Source organism: Schistocerca nitens, chromosome 6 (assembly GCF_023898315.1).
Source record: "Schistocerca nitens isolate TAMUIC-IGC-003100 chromosome 6, iqSchNite1.1, whole genome shotgun sequence".
In the NCBI taxonomy this organism is placed as follows: domain Eukaryota; kingdom Metazoa; phylum Arthropoda; class Insecta; order Orthoptera; family Acrididae; genus Schistocerca; species Schistocerca nitens.
The window spans coordinates 732,474,891-732,493,964 of record NC_064619.1 but is presented as its reverse complement, the minus strand read 5'-3'; the positions used below and the strand labels follow the sequence as shown (position 1 = coordinate 732,493,964).

The 19,074-nt window shown below is 38.5% G+C and overlaps 1 protein-coding gene across 5 annotated transcripts; it reads right to left on the bottom strand.

Moving 5' to 3' along the window:
- Positions 1–674: 674 nt before the first annotated feature.
- LOC126262984 (uncharacterized) lies at positions 675–9,122 on the bottom strand. Of its 5 annotated transcripts, XM_049959937.1 has the most exons (6): positions 8,810–9,122; positions 8,408–8,562; positions 5,591–5,737; positions 4,784–5,480; positions 3,205–4,700; positions 675–2,799 (listed from the first exon to the last, which is right to left on the bottom strand). In XM_049959937.1, exon 5 carries the CDS (start codon positions 4,568–4,570, stop codon positions 3,659–3,661), a length of 912 nt encoding a protein of 303 aa, XP_049815894.1. In that variant the 5' UTR covers positions 4,571–4,700; positions 4,784–5,480; positions 5,591–5,737; positions 8,408–8,562; positions 8,810–9,122; the 3' UTR covers positions 675–2,799; positions 3,205–3,658. The 5 variants fall into 5 exon arrangements, with proteins under 5 accessions (XP_049815894.1, XP_049815895.1, XP_049815893.1 ...); XM_049959938.1 differs by having other exon boundaries at positions 3,205–5,480; XM_049959936.1 differs by having other exon boundaries at positions 3,821–5,480.
- Positions 9,123–19,074: the final 9,952 nt, after the last annotated feature.

Sequence of the window (19,074 nt, the reverse complement as noted above, 5' to 3'; positions counted from 1 at the left end):
GTAATATAACAATAATGAAAAGGATAGATAGACTCATTGCAGAGATGACACATTGTGCCTGTTTGGGGCTCACTTGTTATCTTTGCGGTGAGTAGTTATCTATCTTGTTCCTTATTGTTGTAATATATTTGTGTCATGCATAAGTTATGAGGAAATTAAAGATAAATAATTTTGAGGGTTTGCTTGTTACATTAGTTATGTGCATGGTCTACAAAATGTAAATGAAATAGGACTCAGAAACTGTGTACTTAAACAGCCTCATTATTGCCCATATTGCGACATCTGAACTTTATGCTGTTTTGGACATGAACTTCACAACTGGTGACATTTTATGCTCCCTATTACCTAAATATATTTGAGGAACTTTAAGAGCAAGGAAAGTAAAATGCTGCAAAATTTAGAACACAAACTGCTTGGTTGCAGTTGAATAAGGCGCATTAGCCCAATCCTTTCATTTCTTTTGAAAGAGAGATACATCTACTGTAATATTTATTCACAACACCTCTTTCTGAAAGTTAACATTTTTCACCCCTCTATAAACAATTTCTGATCTGCCTGTTATAAGAATGGACCGCGTTTCTATTGGAATCTTCTACAAAGAGAGGGGTGGGGAAAAAGAAGGAAAATTTGGATTCAAGCTACACACACACACACAATAAATCTAAATTCCACGATTAGAGAATTCTTTATTTTTTAATTCAGTTTCACCTTAATTGTATGTGACAATACATCTGAGCACAGTAACAATGATAATTACATATCCAGGCATTTCAACAATTATTGAGCAGTTCAGCATATTACTCAGCACAAGGTAACACACATCTTGTCAAAGTCTATAAAGAGCACAAAGCCCTTCAACATACAACTAAATTGCTTACTTCTGTATAACAGATAACAATCGTGTGTAAAAGTATGATGCTACAGATGCATTTCATGGAAAATAGCATAAAAAGGTGTGCACAAAGCAATCACAAGGCTGAAAGGAACAGTTAATGATAAGAGTGTCATACCAGAAGAAACAGGAGACAAATGAACACAGTCTACATTGGTTATCACAGCACATTTGAAAAGTCTCACCCACATGTTTGTTTATTCCATGAAAAAAATCAAATAATTAAAACACACGTTTTATGGAGTACAGCGAAAAAGAACTGAAGATGTTTTGCATGTTTGGTACTTCAGTTTTCTTTTAGAATTTTCAGTAACGCAATGACAAGTCATTGGATTAGGCTGTAGGCAGCCACTGATTGTCATTGTCACCCATGTCCTATAACAACACCAATTTTATAACAATTGAGCTGTCACAGTGTCTTAATACTAACAGAATTCCTTCCTCAGCATGTACAGTTCTTTTTTGTATCTGCAAAGCAAATCCATGGCTGAAAAAGTCAGACCAGATCACATTAAAACTACATGTCTTACTCCTTGGACCATTTTTATTCCTGTATAACAAGCAGTTTTTGAAACTAAAAGAACTACAAATGATTATGATGCTCTGCAAAATTAGATCAATGACTGGAAGAGAATTAACAGGTGACTATTTCCAACCATGGGCAGATGTAGATGGAGAGGTACAGCCACTCCTCTTGTGCTACCAGACTAGATGGCAAATTGAACTACTAAGTATGGAACAGTATGCTTGCTTGATGCGACAAAGCCACAAAGTAGGACATTCCACTGTTCTTTATAACAGCGAAAGCGAAAGTGTGCTATTTAGAGTTAGGATTTTTATCTTCAGGTAGAAGACACAAGATAAATTTGTAAAGCACTAAATATTTTTACAAGGAATAGAATACAGACATAAATCCTGCATACTGGGTTACCAATTTCTCAGAGTCCGAGGTAAATGCAATTCAGGGAGTACTTCCCTGCTTTAAAGTGAAGTGTATCTATGTTTATTTCACAGGGAGGTTGGTTAGTTTAATAGGTAAAAGGACACCACACATGTGCCCACAATAGTAGTGCTGCAGGCCTTCTGGGGTGGGGGGTGGGGGGTGGAAGGCTGGCTGGCTTGAAGGATGTGGTTATGAAAACATGCAAAAGAACAAGAAAGACATAATTGTTAAACTGTGGAGGGCAGTTAATTTAGGAAAAACGAGAATTCATAGTGTTTTTGAAGGGAAGGAGCCTGTATTACATTACTTTAAAAAACTGTGGGATCCAGGGCATTATAGATGTGTAAAAGCTTTTAAGTACACAGACATGTTTGCCAGTATAAGCACAACAAATGGTGCTGAAGAAATGAACAGGTTGGTGAAATATTCACACCTTCAGCAAAGTACAAATGTAACATTAACAGGTTTTATTACAGTTTTAGTCCATAGTTACCTCCCAGGTCTTATCGAAAAGTATTTTAAATTCTGTTGATTTTAGTGCAGTATCAGTAATTATGGTAACTACGGGATTGTTTCATGTAAAATGTGCAGGAACTGAAGACTTATTGTATGGTAAACTTTGAAAAACCTGATCTTGTCCAGATTATCGTAAGTTCAACTATCCATGCAAGAACTTCTGTGCCATTTTCCATTTCTCAGAATGGGGATTTCACAAATTGGCACATAAAGCAGTTACAGTACCAAATCTAGCACTGCAACACATGGCTTACAGGATACCAGCAGAAATCACAAAAGAAGCAGCACATTCCTGAAAGAACAAGAGGGGGTATATGATCTGGTCTGCTTCTCAATAAGTTAAAAAAAGTTTCATTTCTGTTGATAATGATAACATTTATATGTTTCCAGTTGCTTTAGCACTTTTTCTATTGATTAAAGCCCTGTGGATTCTTCATTAACTCCATACCTGTAACACAATACAGAGATTTCAATTAGATTAGTTAAAAACAGTTGCTTAAGCAGCATACAAACAATACAACAGCAAAAATGCAAGCACTGAGGTAGAGATGTGTGTGAACACTTAAGCGTCAGATACAGCAAACATGTTAAGATATAGGCTTATCTTTAATGCCACAATTTTACTCACTAAAACTGCCAGATCACAATAGGCTGGAAGTATTTGCAAATAACATCAACAGTAACTACTTATACACAAAATTGAAGTAAATATTTTTAAAGCTGCATTTACTTTGTTACACCCAGTCAACATGCAACATCAGTATCTATGTGCAATTTGCTTGCAATTCTTTTGCCAGTGACAGACAATTCAAACGATTTTTCACATACTGTGTGTGTAATTGAATTTACTCACGTTATCATATAGCTCCATATTGGTGTGTTCTGAAGTAGAAGCATCACAGAACATTCAGACACTTTGCACTCCAGTTTGCGGTTCTTTGTACCTATTGAACAGCTCTGCACAGATTACAGTAAGTGGAATGCACTTTGAATACTTACACCTACTGCCAGCAATGAAAGTTGTAAAAATGAACATCACCAGTAAAATCTGAATACTAGGGGGAAAAAAAAATGTACCCTCTACAGTTTAATCTTTTAACATAAGGCTCATGCCAAATCTACATTATACATAATGCCAAAAGATTTATTATGTATAAAGCAAAGCCAACAGCCTTGGCCGAGCAGATACACCGGTTCCCCTCATATCACTGAAGTTAAGCACCACTGGGTGTGGACAGCACTTGGATGGGCAACCATTCGGTGCCTCACATTCTGTTGGCTTTCCAGAGTGCACAAGTATATTTCTGTCACTTTGAAGTTGATGCCACTGATAATGGAAGGCCATTGTCTGTAGGGTTTGATGACTCTACATCATGTTGCAAGGTTGTGAGGTGTTCAATCATTTTATTAGCTGTTTCATTACTGCAATTGTATGTCAGATTTATTAAATTCTTACACACTTCTCTTACCCGTTGATGCACTGCTGCATTACCATTTGATGTTTCAGGAATGTGCTGTTCATTTGTTTCATGACTTTGGCTGGTGTCCTGCAAGTCATTTGTTTCAGTGCTGGTTTCTGTACTGCAACTGCTTCGCGAGCCAAACCCATATGTTTCATCCAAGCAAATCAATGGACTAGTCCTATAACTGAAATTCAATTTGTGAAATCCCCATTCTGAGAAATGGAAAATGGCACAGAAGTGCTTGCAAGGATACTTGAACTTTTGGAAATCTGGACAAGAGCAATCAGGTTTTTTGAAGTTTACCGTGTAATGAGAGCCTTTGTTTCCTGCACATTTTACATGAAACAATCCCATAGTTACCATTGTTACCGATTCTGCACTAAAATCAACTTTCACTGATTCATATCGCTTCATTACATGCCTTGTGAAGTCGGGTGTCTTCCTATGCAGGAATACAGGGATCATCTTATTGTATGACTTAATGGCATAATTTAATTTACAATACTTTTCAATGAGGCTAGGGAGGTAACTATGGACTAAAACTGTAATAACACCTGTTAATGTTGTGTCTGTACTTTGATGAAGGTGTGAATACTTCAACCTATTCATTGCTTCGGCACCATTTGTTGTGTTTATATTGGTAAACATGCCTTTGTGCTCAAAAGCTTTCACCCAACTATGATACACCGGAACCCATTGTTTCTCAAAATATTTTAATGCAGACTCCTTCCCTTCAAAAACATGATGATTTTTCATTTTTTCTAAATTATCTTTGTACTGTTGCAAGGAGGACGATGCTGCAACTCTTCTCCACTGATAAACTATTGTCTCTCTGTCTTCTTGTTCTTTCACATGTTCACGTAACCACCTGTTCCAAGCTTGTTCCCTGTGAAATGAACATAAATACACTTTAGAGCAGGGAAATACTGCCTGAATAGCATTTATCTCGGATTCTGAGAAATCAGTTACCCAATATCCAGGACTCATGTCCACGTTCCACTCCTTGAAAATATTTAATGCTTCACAAATGGATTGTGTGTCTTCTACCTGAACATAAAAAAAACCTACAACTAAATAGCACACATTTGTTTTCACTGTTATGAAAAACAGTGGAATGTCATACTTAGTGGTTTTATATGTCGCATCAAGCAAGCATACTGTCCCATACTTTCTTAATAATTCCACTTGCCATGCAGTCTGGTAGCAAAAGAGTAGTGGCTGTACCTCTCCATCTACCTCTGCACAAGGTCTAAAATGGATATTGCCACCTGACAACTCTTTCTTCCACTCACTAACTTTCATCTGCAGAGCATCCTGATCAATTGTTGTCTTTTTCATTTTCAATATAGCATTATACATATGATTATAAATCGTTTTATCTGAGGGATAAAACATTACATTGTCACGATCTGGCATGGTGGCTGCACTGAAATTTGTCTTGACAAAATTGTCAAGATGTAATTTGATTACCGGTACCGATCTTGTTCCTTCTTTAACAACATTTCCTATTTTATTTGCTAGCATAGGGTATATTTCTGCAGTAACTTTGACACTTTCTGTACTGTGTGTGTGTGTGTGAGCCTACTGGTGAAGCAACCACATGAAATCTAAGAAAGCTTGTGGGCTGATTTGGGGACACCAAAGCCTGTCTCAAGCTTTCCAAAACCTGTAACACAACAGACTTAATTATAGCAGATAAGTACTAATGGTCTCAAACTGAATGTAGACAACCACTGATTAAAAAATATATTCAAGTATGTTAAAGTTTAAACTCACCCTTTTCTTAATATTAGGATGAGCCCCCTCTGACTCAATTGAATATCCAGGGTATACCCGGATACATTTAACAGAGAATGTAGCTGGGCAACCACTTTTCTTTGTGTCCATAACACAGAGTCTCTTCCTGGGGTTCATATGGTCAGCCTTGAAGTAAAAAACAAAAATTAATTAAAAACAACATTTTATTGATTCTGGTCAATGTGGTTTAAATGTTTCTTCCTCCTTACAGTGCTTTCAAAACTAAATGTTCCAGTGTAAACAAACGAAAAAACCATCTACACATTTAGAGATGACTGGTCTAGGACTTAGCTACAAACTGTGTGAATAAAATTATACAAAAAGAATTTTAAGTTAATTGGCAAAAATGTAGTTGACTCCAGCATAACAACTAAGGATGATTCTACACTTGCCTCCTTGATGAAACCAATACAAACAGCAACTCAAAGATACAAAAAAGCCTACTCAAACAGACTGCTGCTAATCACGCAAGGTATTAAAACAGGTTTAGCATAGAACATTCATGCAGGATACGTGCTCAGGTAGCTTGCAACGCATTGCTTCCACAATACAGTTAAGGGGTACTGCCACTAACATTTTGGCTAGCACTAAGGTATTACCTAAAGTCATTCCACCCACTTTGACCTTTGGTGTCACACGATACTCTTACTTCAACTGTACACGGTTCAAGTGAATCTCTTGATACCATGAACCCAACTCCAAAACCAGGTATTACAAATTTTACTTTACTTTTATTGCGTCTAAAATGAAGTCCACAGCACCAAACACCAACACAGACATTGTTATGTCAGTTATAAAAACCTTTACTTATCCTATCTAAAATGAACTCACAGTACAACAAACCAAAACTCAATCACATAACTAATACCAAAAAGTTAACAGAAACAATGATGCTAAAGCAATACCTGCAGTACCTACCACCCACAATCCAACGTTACCAAACACTAACAAGAAAACCCAAGAAATTCTTAAAATCCTGCATAATCACCAATTATAATATATACGAGGGTGGATCAAAAAGTAAGTTGCACTTCCACATTATGGCCATTTATTAAACCACATATGCAAATGCTACATGGCTATGACACACTCAACTACACCATCAAATGACTAATAAAATACGTAAACAACTCTGAAACAAACATCCAACAAGTGTGCACCATCAAATACTGTAACATGCCAGCTACAAACATAATCCAGCTCAAAAGCTCTGCACCACCATGACATTAAGTGACAGTTACACCATTAATCAATGCACTTAGGTGTAATCCCAACTTTTGGTTGACGTCACTTAAAAGTTAACCACACAGGCCAGCATATGCTGCGAATTAAGAGAACATCTCAAAGTGAAGCTCTACCCAAATCAACCACAAAAGTACATTAGCTTGGACCTCAAATTATCAGATTCATAAGAGTATTTCAGCAACACATTCAACATAATGCAAAATAAGGCAAAGACAGACTAATAAACACACAACTACTTTTCCACTGTGGAGGAAATCCACAGGCTTAAAGAAGCCAGGGCCATATTTACTAAAGGGGTGTCTAGACAGAATGATTTCTTATATTAAACCAGCAGGCCTAAACATGAACTTGAGACTAGATTTAACCAGCTACAACTTCACAGGAAAAAACAATGCCATAATTTGAGTCAGCATATTATCAAATGAAGAAAACGGTAATAAATTTTTGTAAGAGATGTTAGCTAAAACAAGACCTATATATTACAGTAATTTTGAAGAATCGATGCACGGGGCTACATATTGATACTCTTGCCAAGGTCACACTTCATCATCAGTGTTTTCAATTTTTAAAAAATCACAGAAGGTAGGGTACTCTCCACTTACATCCTAACTTCTCCCATGAAAAATTTTTGTTCCCTCTCCTTAAAAATTAAAAACAATCTGCGATATTGCCCGAATTATTGATATGTAGCCCCATGCATGAATTCTTCAAAATTACCAATATTACTGAAGTAACTACACAGTTGAGTAGCCTACTACTTCAATTTATATGCAAATTACAAAAGTGTTTAGGTAATTAACAACAACGCTTGCATCATTAAGGGATTATGGGACATCGCTGTAGCAACTGCCACGGAGCCGGATATCGATTGTGTGTTTCAATGCGGCGTGGATATAAACATTAGACCTTGAACGTATTACGTAAATGAAAAAGGCTAAAATGTGGTGACAGATTGATCTGTAGTGCAGCCCAATGTTTAGGTTAGGTTGGGAGGCAACAGTTTGGTTGTGAGCTGGCGAAGCCAGTGAATGTGGAACCTCAATAAAGGTTGTGGTAATGAAATTGACCAGTTTCCCACGCTGCGACATTCACCAGTTCAATATATATCGTTATAACGAGAACGCAACATCGATATCCCACAATCCTTTAATTATGCAAGCGTTTTTGTGAATTACCAGTGTTTAATAGTCTTAATTCACCTGTTTTGAAATATGGTACATTTAATTAAGCACAATATATTGACAGTGATAAGAGCAAGTCAAAAATATCACTGTATTGTGATGACATCTTAAGAATATTTGTTTGTTTTGTAGTACACTTTGATTTCATCCATTATATTAAAAAAAATATTATTCTATAACAGACAATATTTAATAATAGGACTAACCACAAAAATCAGCTTCCAGCATAATTGCAATCTTAATTCTTGCAACCTAATAATGCAAGATAATAAATGCTACTGGCATGCATACTTTTCTTAGTTTGTACTATAAGCTATCTGTTAACAGGGTCTACTACTAAGCAGATGAAACATAGCATGATGTTACAAACCAGGTGATCTGGAACAGGAACCCCTTTCTTTTCTTTGTAGTACTTTGGGCCAAGAATACATTCCCGGTGACCTGCATTTTCCACTGAGAAAGGATATCTGAAAAATCGGATATCCACGCTCCCACTCTTAAGTCTGAAGAAAAATTTTGGACAACCTGCAAAATCAGAAATAAATTGTTTTCTAAATAAGTGGTTGGAAAACTGGACAAAGCTATGAATATTTACTTCATTATGGGTTACTAATTAGATTATCTTCTTAAACAAGAAAACATTAAGTATTCAATTTGCATGTTTTCATGACCACATGGTACACTATGAGAACAATAAACTATTTTAATCATATTTCTAAATTGTAACACAGTTCATCAAAACTAAAATAAAATGAGACACTTATTCACTTACTCCTTGACGCATCTGAAGATTTTGGCTGCTGAGTGCTTCTTCGCACCGAGTACGAATAACCGACGCACTTCAGCTGGGTCAGAAGTACATCAATTTCTGCTTGAGATTCACAATAACCACGCAATTGCCCGTCGTCATCGATGCTGAACTCTTTCAGCTTTTCTCTCATTAGTCTCTCGAATGCTGAACACATAATTAGAGACGAGCAAACGAAAAACAACGCACAGGACACAAACACAGTACAATACACTATTTAATCGCAAGGAACGAAAAACACATTTAAACGAATGGCGCAGAGCACAGCGCTGCCCTGTCACAACCTCTCGGAAGTCCACAAAAGTCGAATAGTCGATATACGGTTTCTATCGTTTTCGATGTAGCGTGTATACGTCATAATGACGTCACATCGTATCAAAGTCCGGTGAACTTAGCATCCTCCACTACCTGTAAGAAGATCTCTGTGACTGTTTTGTTTATATAAGATATTTTCGATGTGTAAAGTGTACAAGTTGTGTGTGATGTTAAGTGTGTGTGAGACTCTACACAAATGGACCATTAGAAAACTGTAAGTACAAATTGTTCTCAAACTTTAGCCACTAACCTCACAGAAAGAATTGATACCCAACTAAAAAATCGTGTTTCTTATGTATTACAGTAAAAGTCAACAAAATGAAGCAGACTCACACACACTGACAACATCAAAAGAAATGGCTTAACACACATAAAAAAAAACGCACTTGAAAATGAGAATTATTTCTCGAAACGCGTCATGCGAATAGTAAAATAAAGGAAAATCGTGACTGGTAGCAGAAGATTTATTTATTTATAAACAAACCTATTGTATCTACAGTCGCAGGCTTTCAGAAACCATTTATAATGGATCAAATCGAACCAAAGATTGTTAATGAAAATTCAAAACTTAACAGAAAAAAACTCGAACACATGGAAAACGAATAAAACTGAACAAATAACTCAAAGATAACAAAAAAATCGCAACTAACAAGAACTACTGAAATAAAGAAATCTTTTCTTCAGTTGCTGGAAGCAGCAACTTAAGCATGGGTGCTGAGATCCTCAGCTGACCCCTCCTCCATTTCTTTACGAGGTATTTCCTTATCAGCAGCGTCCACCTAGGCAAACAGCATAGCTATAGTTTCGACAAAATCAGTCATCACCTAGAACTTACATAATAAAATAATACTAGCAAAGTATATCCAGACACTGTGACGAACAAGGCGTTAGTAGGGAATAACTTTCTTGTTAATACGTGTGTGGTGTAAAGAAGAGAACAAAGAAAGAGAAGCTTCAAAGCTATTCGTAACAGCTGATAGCTAGTAAGACACTTTTAGATGTCCTCTCAGGCGTGTTACAAATTATAAACCAGTAAGCTGAGGTGCTACAGAAGAATGCTGAAGATTAGATGGGTATATCACATAACTAATGAGGTATTGAATAGAATTGGGGAGAAGAGTATTGTGTGGCACAACTTGACAAGAAGAAGGGACCGGTTGGTAGGACATGTTCTGAGGCATCAAGGGATCACAAATTTAGCAAAATGGTTCAAATGGCTCTGAGCACTATGGGACTTAACATCTATGGTCATCAGTCCCCTAGAACTTAGAACTACTTAAAGCTAACTAACCTAAGGACATCACGTAACACCCAACCATCACGAGGCAGAGAAAATCCCTGACCCCGCCGGGAATCGAACCCGGGAACCTGGGCGTGGGAAGCGAGAACGCTACCGCACGACCACGAGATGCGGGCATAAATTTAGCATTGGAGCGTAAAAATCGTAGAGGGGCACCAAGAGATTGTAACGCGTCCTCTTATATTATTACGTTTTGCTATTGTTGTTAGAAGAATCTTTATTGGGTCCGTCTTCGAAATTTTGAAATAAAAGTTATTGTGGATGTCGCGTAATAAATATTTCGCGTGAAGCGCTGTTGCGACACAGGCAAAGATGAATTGTGGAAACTAAGCCACTGAATATTACAAATAATGTTATTAAAGAATACGGCCGACTGACTACATCAAATAAGACGGCACTTACATTCACGAATGAGTGGTCAAAAAAAATAAAGTCAATACCGTGTAGGAAAAAGAGTCTTAAATATAGGTACGGTTGTACACACTCAAATATATGCGAACATAACGGGATATAGGCACGTCCCTTTTGAGTGTAATCATCCCCGGTGGCCTGGATAATAAAGAATTACAGTTAAATGCATTTATTCATCTCAGAACGTAAATGCGTGAACTTCGAAATTAAATTAAAAGAAAGACTGCAGGTTCTGAATGTCGCAGTAAATATATTGAAATTGGCGGTAGCGGCCACAAATGGAAAAAGATGAACACATTCACTTCTATTGTTGAGCAGCGTCGCCTTTAAGATCGTCGCCTCCACCTAAATTCTCAGCATACAATTAAAATAATACTAATAATTTTACAGAATTTCAGGAGCTGGGACATGGTATCACAAAAGACGAAATTGCTCTGTTTCAAAATCACTTACATTATTTAACCCAATGTTATCAGTAAGAAATGGCACAACACTTCGTAACACTACGACAGGATAACAGCGAAAGGTAACTTATTCTAAAACTAATAAACGAAGAGCGTGAAGCTTCTTTTGTTTAGCAAATGCTTTACACAGTAATCTCTGGTAGTTGAACTAGTGTCTATAAACTCACAAAAAAATTTACATAATTCCTTTACATTGCCCCTTGGGCGAATTGTCTGAAGAAATGTCAAATTCTGGGTAATGAGCTTCACCACTGTACACAGTGGTAGTTCTTGACTCCTCTACACGCGTGCTTAAATGGCTTTGCTGATTTCTGCAATGGAGTTTGTAACTGTGGTGTCACCGCCAGACACCACACTTGCTAGGTGGTAGCTTAAATCGGCCGCGGTCCCTTAGTACATGTCGGACCCGCGTGTCGCCACTGTGTGATCGCAGACCGAGCGCCACCACAAGGCAGGTCTCGAGACACTGACGAGATCTCGCCCCAGTTGTACGGACGACATAGCTAGCGACTAGACGTACGAAGCCTTTTCTCTCATTTGCCGAGAGAAAGTTAGAATAGCCTTCAGCTAAGTCCATGGTTACGACCTAGCAAGGCGCAGTTATCCATATCTGGAGAGAGACTCACTTGTATTCACCATAGAGATGTACCACACAAGACAATTAAAGTTAAGTATATGAGAAGCTTCGTTCTTTTCTTTATAGCTTTCATCCACATATCCTGTTTCAGACTTAACGCAAGACGGCGTGAGTTGACGCGTGCCCTGTCGGCTACTTCATTGTGGACTGGCTGCTCTTGTCAGTCCACAACAGTAACACTCAAGTGTCACACGCAATGTCATTAAAACTTATACTATGATAAGTTGACGGGCTTCACCTTATAAGAAAGGATTTTGGTATATAGGTTGACCGCGTGTACCTGAATGGAAGCAAAATCGGACTTACACCCACTCAATAACAACATTGATACGTCAAGCAAGTCTGAAGAGCAACTACACGTGAAGTCGGACAAGAAACAACGCCGCAGATGCTACCAAATTGTTAATAATACGGTCGCCAGCCTAATTAGGCATTAACTGAGTTTCATCCCAGTACAAGTTGAAGTATGTTCATACCAAACAACACGTAACAACACTGCATAATATGATAAATTTTAGAACCAGAAAATCTACTGATCTAATAATTTCACTTTCTGTACTAATATGAACAAGCCATAAATACACAACAATACACTATAATGTTTACTACCAACTTCGTACTGTCTATTGATCTGATTAAAATCGGGCATAGATTACCCTAGAAATAACACTTTCGAAACACACATACAATGTCAATTTTGAAAAAGATAAAACACTAATAAATTTTGGTTTTATATTGACTTTAACTTTGCTGGTCAAATCAGTTCAGTACACTTCAGAATTTAAATGAATAGAAAAGAAAAAGGGGGGGGGACCCTGAAACTGTTATGATCACTGTATTGAAACTATTAACTATTGAAAGCATTTAGCACTCAAGATTTCCAATATATGAATTTCTACTCTTTTTATCATATTATCTGCTCATGTAACAACTATTATTTTTGTCTCAAATTAATTAAACTTCATTACTAAACCAATTTCAACATTATCTTCCAACTTTGCCAAACCTATACTATTTGCCTAAATATTCGTTAACAGCAAAGTTCTTTAAACATCATTCTAACATAGATAGGTCTGCAGGTAATTATTATTAACATAAACTTTGAATCTTCATCTCGGGACACTCGGATTGCACAACATGTGGAAAGGATCCTGTCTAGGTTAGTGATGAGGATAATTAAATGATAGGGCAGTTCTGGTAAAAGTTAAGTTGTTATTGAACAGTCAGGAACAAAAGTAACACTGGTCCACACGAATACAGTACTAAAAGTTTCAACCTGTTCGTATCGATGCGGCGGTTGGCGGGCGGCGAGATGGCGAGGCGCAGAGCACACTTACAAGCACAGCAATGGCTCTTGATGTATCGGCACTTCTTCATAGCGTCGCAATATTGTCCATTTAGTGCCTCTGGAATGTTGCCATGCTGTATAGGCGTCGGAAACGGCACATCCGAGGCTCAACGAAATCACGTTTTCCAGGAGAGCCTCCTCGATCCAGAACGTGTTGCTCAGATCAAAGCCCAACTCCGACTACTACTGCTGAGCCCGTTATGCCGTGCCGCGCCCGTGTGCATTTTCCCGCGCTCGCCTGCCATCCACCTTTTACCGCTCCCCTACAGACAGGGTATTCACCCTAGGTTTTGCATTCCACATATCCTAATACATTGCCTACGTATGGACCAGAAACACAAGTACAACTTTAACATCTTACAACAGTTTCAACATTTCTTACATTTCCATTTTGTTATAATATTGCTTGAAATTTGACATAAATATTAATATTCACATCGAAAGTTGTTTATAGTTTCCTCAACACAATGACATGAAAAGAAAAGAATTCAGAACATCGATTACACTAATTTATCGAAAATGAGAAGAAAAAATTATTATATGTACAGTTGTTGTTGTTACAAGTTCTCATCACCACTCAGTTTATATAGTTCTGGCACTTGGCAAGGAAAACAAAGCATACACACTAGGGCACACAAAATACTTACATACTAGATACAAAAATTATTACATCGTCCTTTACATAATACATGGATATTACGTTACATCACATTTTACATCAAATACATGGATACTACATTACATCATCTTTTTGATCAAATACCTGGAAATTACATTACATCGTCTTTTAGATCGAATTTATAGTTCAGTTCTTTACGACGATTCACAGTGTCATTGTTCCCACGTACAAAAAACATCTTCAGTCGCACGTCGACAATAGCATTACATTTCACAAGTCTTTTCTATGATTCTGCAGTCACATTTTTGCTGAAAACAAGAATGTTTTACAAGAACGTCGTATATTTTAGTGTATCGATGCAGGCAGTATGCCTGCAAGGGTATCTGGAGTAGTAACTGGGAGAAATTCTTCATCATAGTTGCTTATGCTCTCCACTTCCTCCCTGTTTTATACCAGGATCTATTTGATCATGTCCTTCCTGGGTTTCATAGTTGTCTCATCATGGGCAAGATAAACATGTAACAAATGAAATTGGCTCTGAGCACTATGGGACTTAACATCTATGGTCATCAGTCCACTAGAACTTAGAACTACTTAAACCTAACTAACCTAAGGACATCACACAACACCCAGTCATCACGAGGCAGAGAAAATCCCTGACACCGCCGGGAATCGAACCCGGGAACCCGGGAACCCGGGCGCGGGAAGCGAGAACGCTACCGCACGACCACGAGCTGCGGACAGCAAATGAAATTCACAGAGATTAGTACTTATTATAGCTTAACACTAACATATACACAAACATGGGTACTGTTCAATGAACATGGGTGTCGTTTCTTATATTTTGTTTGTAACGTGGGACATAAATCATGAGCTGTAGTGGTAAGACTTTATTTAGTAGGTCAGGAAATCGAGTGTCAACGCCTCTTTGCACGATGGTGAGCGTCCATTTGGACGTAGATTTTTGCTTCCTATTCAAATTGCCCTGCAGCTTCACGCTGTCAGTCAACAATGTGTCAGTTACAAGCAACCGCACGCGCAACAATGAGTCTGGCGGCACGCTATGCGCCGATTAGAGTCCAGTAGTCCTGCAAACACTGCCGGCTAGCGATATCGCGCGTGCCAATCAATACATTTCCGTGAAGTTTTTTATGCAGGGTTCGTAGCGTTTACGAATCTACTGCATCTGCTTCCACTCGTACACCTTGGCTGTGAGAAGGGACCATAGGGCACCTCCTACGGTCTCTGCACGAAGGTAAGTACTGCAATTTATTATTTAGCTTGCCAATGGCACACTGTCTTATACTTTGCACAAATACTCGTGCCGTAACAGGCTTCCTCGATTTACCAAGTCTTCTTTATTTCGAAGGAGAAGGCTTGTGGTATAATAGTATTCTCACTTTTTCCTATGCGTAGATGTCACTAACACTGAATAATTCACTGTCGTTGGGTAACTATACACCGTCCCGTTGGTTTTCTTTGTGTCCGAAACAATATAAATAGCTCATGAGACTACTGGCTAGTATTTAGTAGTTTATACAAAGGTGAAGATGGGAAATCGCGTAACTGGGGAGTTTGAAATTGTGACAGGACTCAGGCAAGGAGATGGGTTGTCCCCTATGCTGTTCAACTTTGCCCTCGAGAAGATCGTACGCGAGACCTTCCAAGAGAACGAAGGGATTGAACTCGAAGGAAAGAGACTGGCATACTTAGCCTATGCAGACGACATCTGTTTACTCTCTAGGTCGGAAGAGGAGTTGGAGCAAACGACCAAAGCACTAAAGGAGGCCGCCAGCAAATTTGGGCTAAACATAGATGAAACCAAGACAGAGTACTTCGTTATGACGCGTGGTCATTGTCAGATTGCTGATCATCTACAATCACTGCATGTTGGGGACCATTCCCACAAGAGAGTTCAAGAATTGAAATACCTAGGGGCGCTTTTCACTGAGAACTCGTCATGTGAAGCAGAGATCAATGCCAGAATACAAGCAGGAAACCGATCTTACCACAGCCTAGCACAACTGCTTCGGTCCAAATATCTCTCCAGACAGTTTAAGATTCGACTGTACAAAACCCTGATCCAGACTGTTGTTCTATATGGCTGTGAGACATGGAGTACCCGGAAACAGGACTTCCACAAGCTCCTTGTTTTTGAGAGAAAAGTACTTCGGAAGATCTTCGGTCAGTTTCTGGATGCAGATACAGGGGAATGGAGGATCAGATACAACCGAGAGCTTCAGGAACGATACCAGCAGCCCAACATAGCAGGAACTGTCAAAGCCAAACGAATGCAGTGGGCCGGATGGAGGATCACAGATGGCCTCGGAAGCTCCTGGATTTCACACCTACAGGAAAGATACCGCCAAGGACACACAAGAAGCGTTGGAGGGATGTACTCAATGAAGATTTAATCCAAGTGTCAATAGTCGTGAACGGATGGCAGATAGCAGCAATGGACAGAATACACTGGAGGAGGAAACTTTTAGATGCGTGCGGTCCACTGGGCCTGATCACTTAGTAGTAGTATTATACCCACGTTCGTTATTTGCTCCTCTTTCGAAACTTTATCGGGGGTACATATTGCTCAAAATATTTCGTTGTAGAAGTAATGTGAATGTGTTCACAGAACATATGTGCCTCTAGTACTACAGTTCGTAATCGCGATACTATCTGACATCTCACAGGGCATAAGAGAACACGTTTTCCCTAACTTAGGTCGTGCTATAGACGCTCTTACACGTTGAAATGACACTACAAAAAATGAATGCACAAAAAGTGCTTTTAGAAATTGTCTCCAAATGAGGCAAAATATGTTTATTTACTACCTGCGAGTTACTGTGGGGGGAAGAATTTCATCTTTACGTCACCCAAGATAGTAACAACGCATGGTATACATCAAAAACAAGTAGAAAGAAAAAATCAATACTAAAATTCATACATAAATAGAAAAATTAAAATGTTAAGCAGTACGAACAACAGATTGATAATGAAGCTTGGCCGCTATACTGATTTCTGAGGCTGTGTCTGTGTTTGTTCATGTTTACTTGTGTGCATCATTGTATCACCGGCACACGTAAGTTATATATATAAGAGTAAGAAAGGACTTAGGTCACGTTCGATTATATATATTATCCAACGTGACCAAAGTCCTTCCTTAGTCTAATTCATCACAAAACGTTCCCAACTAGAATTGGACAAAATATTGTAAACATAAGAGAAAATCAGTGCATACATTGCTCGAAAGTCAGCATAGATCCTTGGTACTCTCATGCTGAAGATTAGACCAATAATTAAAACTTTCTGGTGTTGCTGAGTGTCAAATAGTGTACTTCTAAGTGATTTTGATAATATTCTGTAACGTAGATCGTACGTAAGTCGTAGTGACGTAAGAGTAATATAGTTGCTTCTCTTCGCCGATTGTAGCCTCGTAGCATCTCGATGAACGCCGCCTGTAAGGAATTAAGGTTGTTTCGGCATTGTCCAATTTCTCTGCCCGTCAGTTTCCTGTAACTTACCTTGTACATATGTCTTTTACTTTATTCTAGAAGAGACGGTGTTATGTATGCCTCATATCATGTTTACAAATCGTATCTTAGCAGTTTACTTGCACTCAAACTTGTGTATAAAGCTGAAAAATTATTTTTATTTCAGTAAGATCACACTCGTTTTCTTATCATTCCTAAACTATATCTTGGGATGCACTTTACTTAGATCAGGTTGTCGCGCGTATGGTGTAGAACACGCTAAACTTTCATTAGCAGCCAGAAATCATATCATCGGAGCATTAAAAAAATTTAATATCGTTTTGCTCGTTATGTTCATAAATAAAGCCTAGTGGTGTGGACACGTCAACAAAAAATAACTTTTTTCCCCATTTACATGGCATACTTCGTTCCGAGGTCTGTGCTAATTGTTCGCTCCAGAATCCTTTGTACTTAAACTTAAAACTAAAATACCACTGTGATCAGAAACTATTCAGTCGACCTTCCAAGTACATCGTATGTTAACAGTGCTAGTCATCAATTGACGTATATGTCCCGGCTTGCTTGTGTATTGAGCACACAATCACTGACAAATGTAAACGGAAGTAGTGAAATGCTCTGATTCACGTAGCTGCATAGGAAGATCTACCTACCTGAACCTAATCGTATTTCTTCTTTTTACCATAGTTTACTAATTTCACTCGTGTGCATAGATAGATATAAAGTGTGATACTTAAACATGGTGGATTTTCCTCAAGTCTCTGTGTGCATAGAGTCCTTTGATTTTACCATTGTGAGGATACGTAAGTAAATAACATCCGTCATGCGGAATATGTACAATAATATATGGCTCTGAGCACTATGGGACTCAACATCTTAGGTCATAAGTCCCCTAGAACTTAGAACTACTTAAACCTAACTAACCTAAGGACATCACACACCCATGCCCGAGGCAGGATTCGAACCTGCGACCGTAGCAGCCCCGCGGTTCCGGACTGCAGCGCTAGAACCGCTAGACCACCGCGGCCGGCACAATAATATACGGACCAGTATATCTTATTTGCCACTTTGCGTTTTTCTTCGCTGACAGAAGATTTCACATTGGTCTTAAGTAATACTTTTTCTCTAACCACAAATCTGGTAACATCGTGTAGCTGTTTGTCAAAATGTTTCTTACGCGTTGAGATTGTTTTGTAATAGAGATCAATACCTGTCTTACTTTGGATCGCCCCCACGGCTATCCTTGGTCAACATCGGGGAGCATAATGAGGCCACATTTAGTTTAACGCCCCGTTATTCCTGTTTGTAGGTGTTTCACTCGTCACTTCTATATTATTCACCCCCGGCGTGTTGTTACTCCATTGCACATTGCGATCATGATTTTGCTCTGAGTTTACAGGCATCGTATTACTTTGATCTCGGTACTGATAGTGTTGATTGCTAATCGGGTACCGCCAATGCACATTTCGTGGGTTAGCTGTGTTGTTGCCAAATTGAGGCTGAAAGTTACTGTGTGCGTTACCCCACAGATTTCCGTTATCGTTGCTATTCCAGTTTCGCTTCCGGTTACCGGAACAGCCAGAGTAGTTTTTGGCCCCATTTTTTTCTTTTTCTTTTAAATCCTGGATTAAAATTTTGATGATAGTTGTT

Excerpts from the sequence above, each read along its gene's own strand:
- LOC126262984 (XM_049959935.1), bottom strand. The coding sequence starts at position 5,338 with ATGCTAGCAAATAAAATAGGAAATGTTGTTAAAGAAGGAACAAGATCG.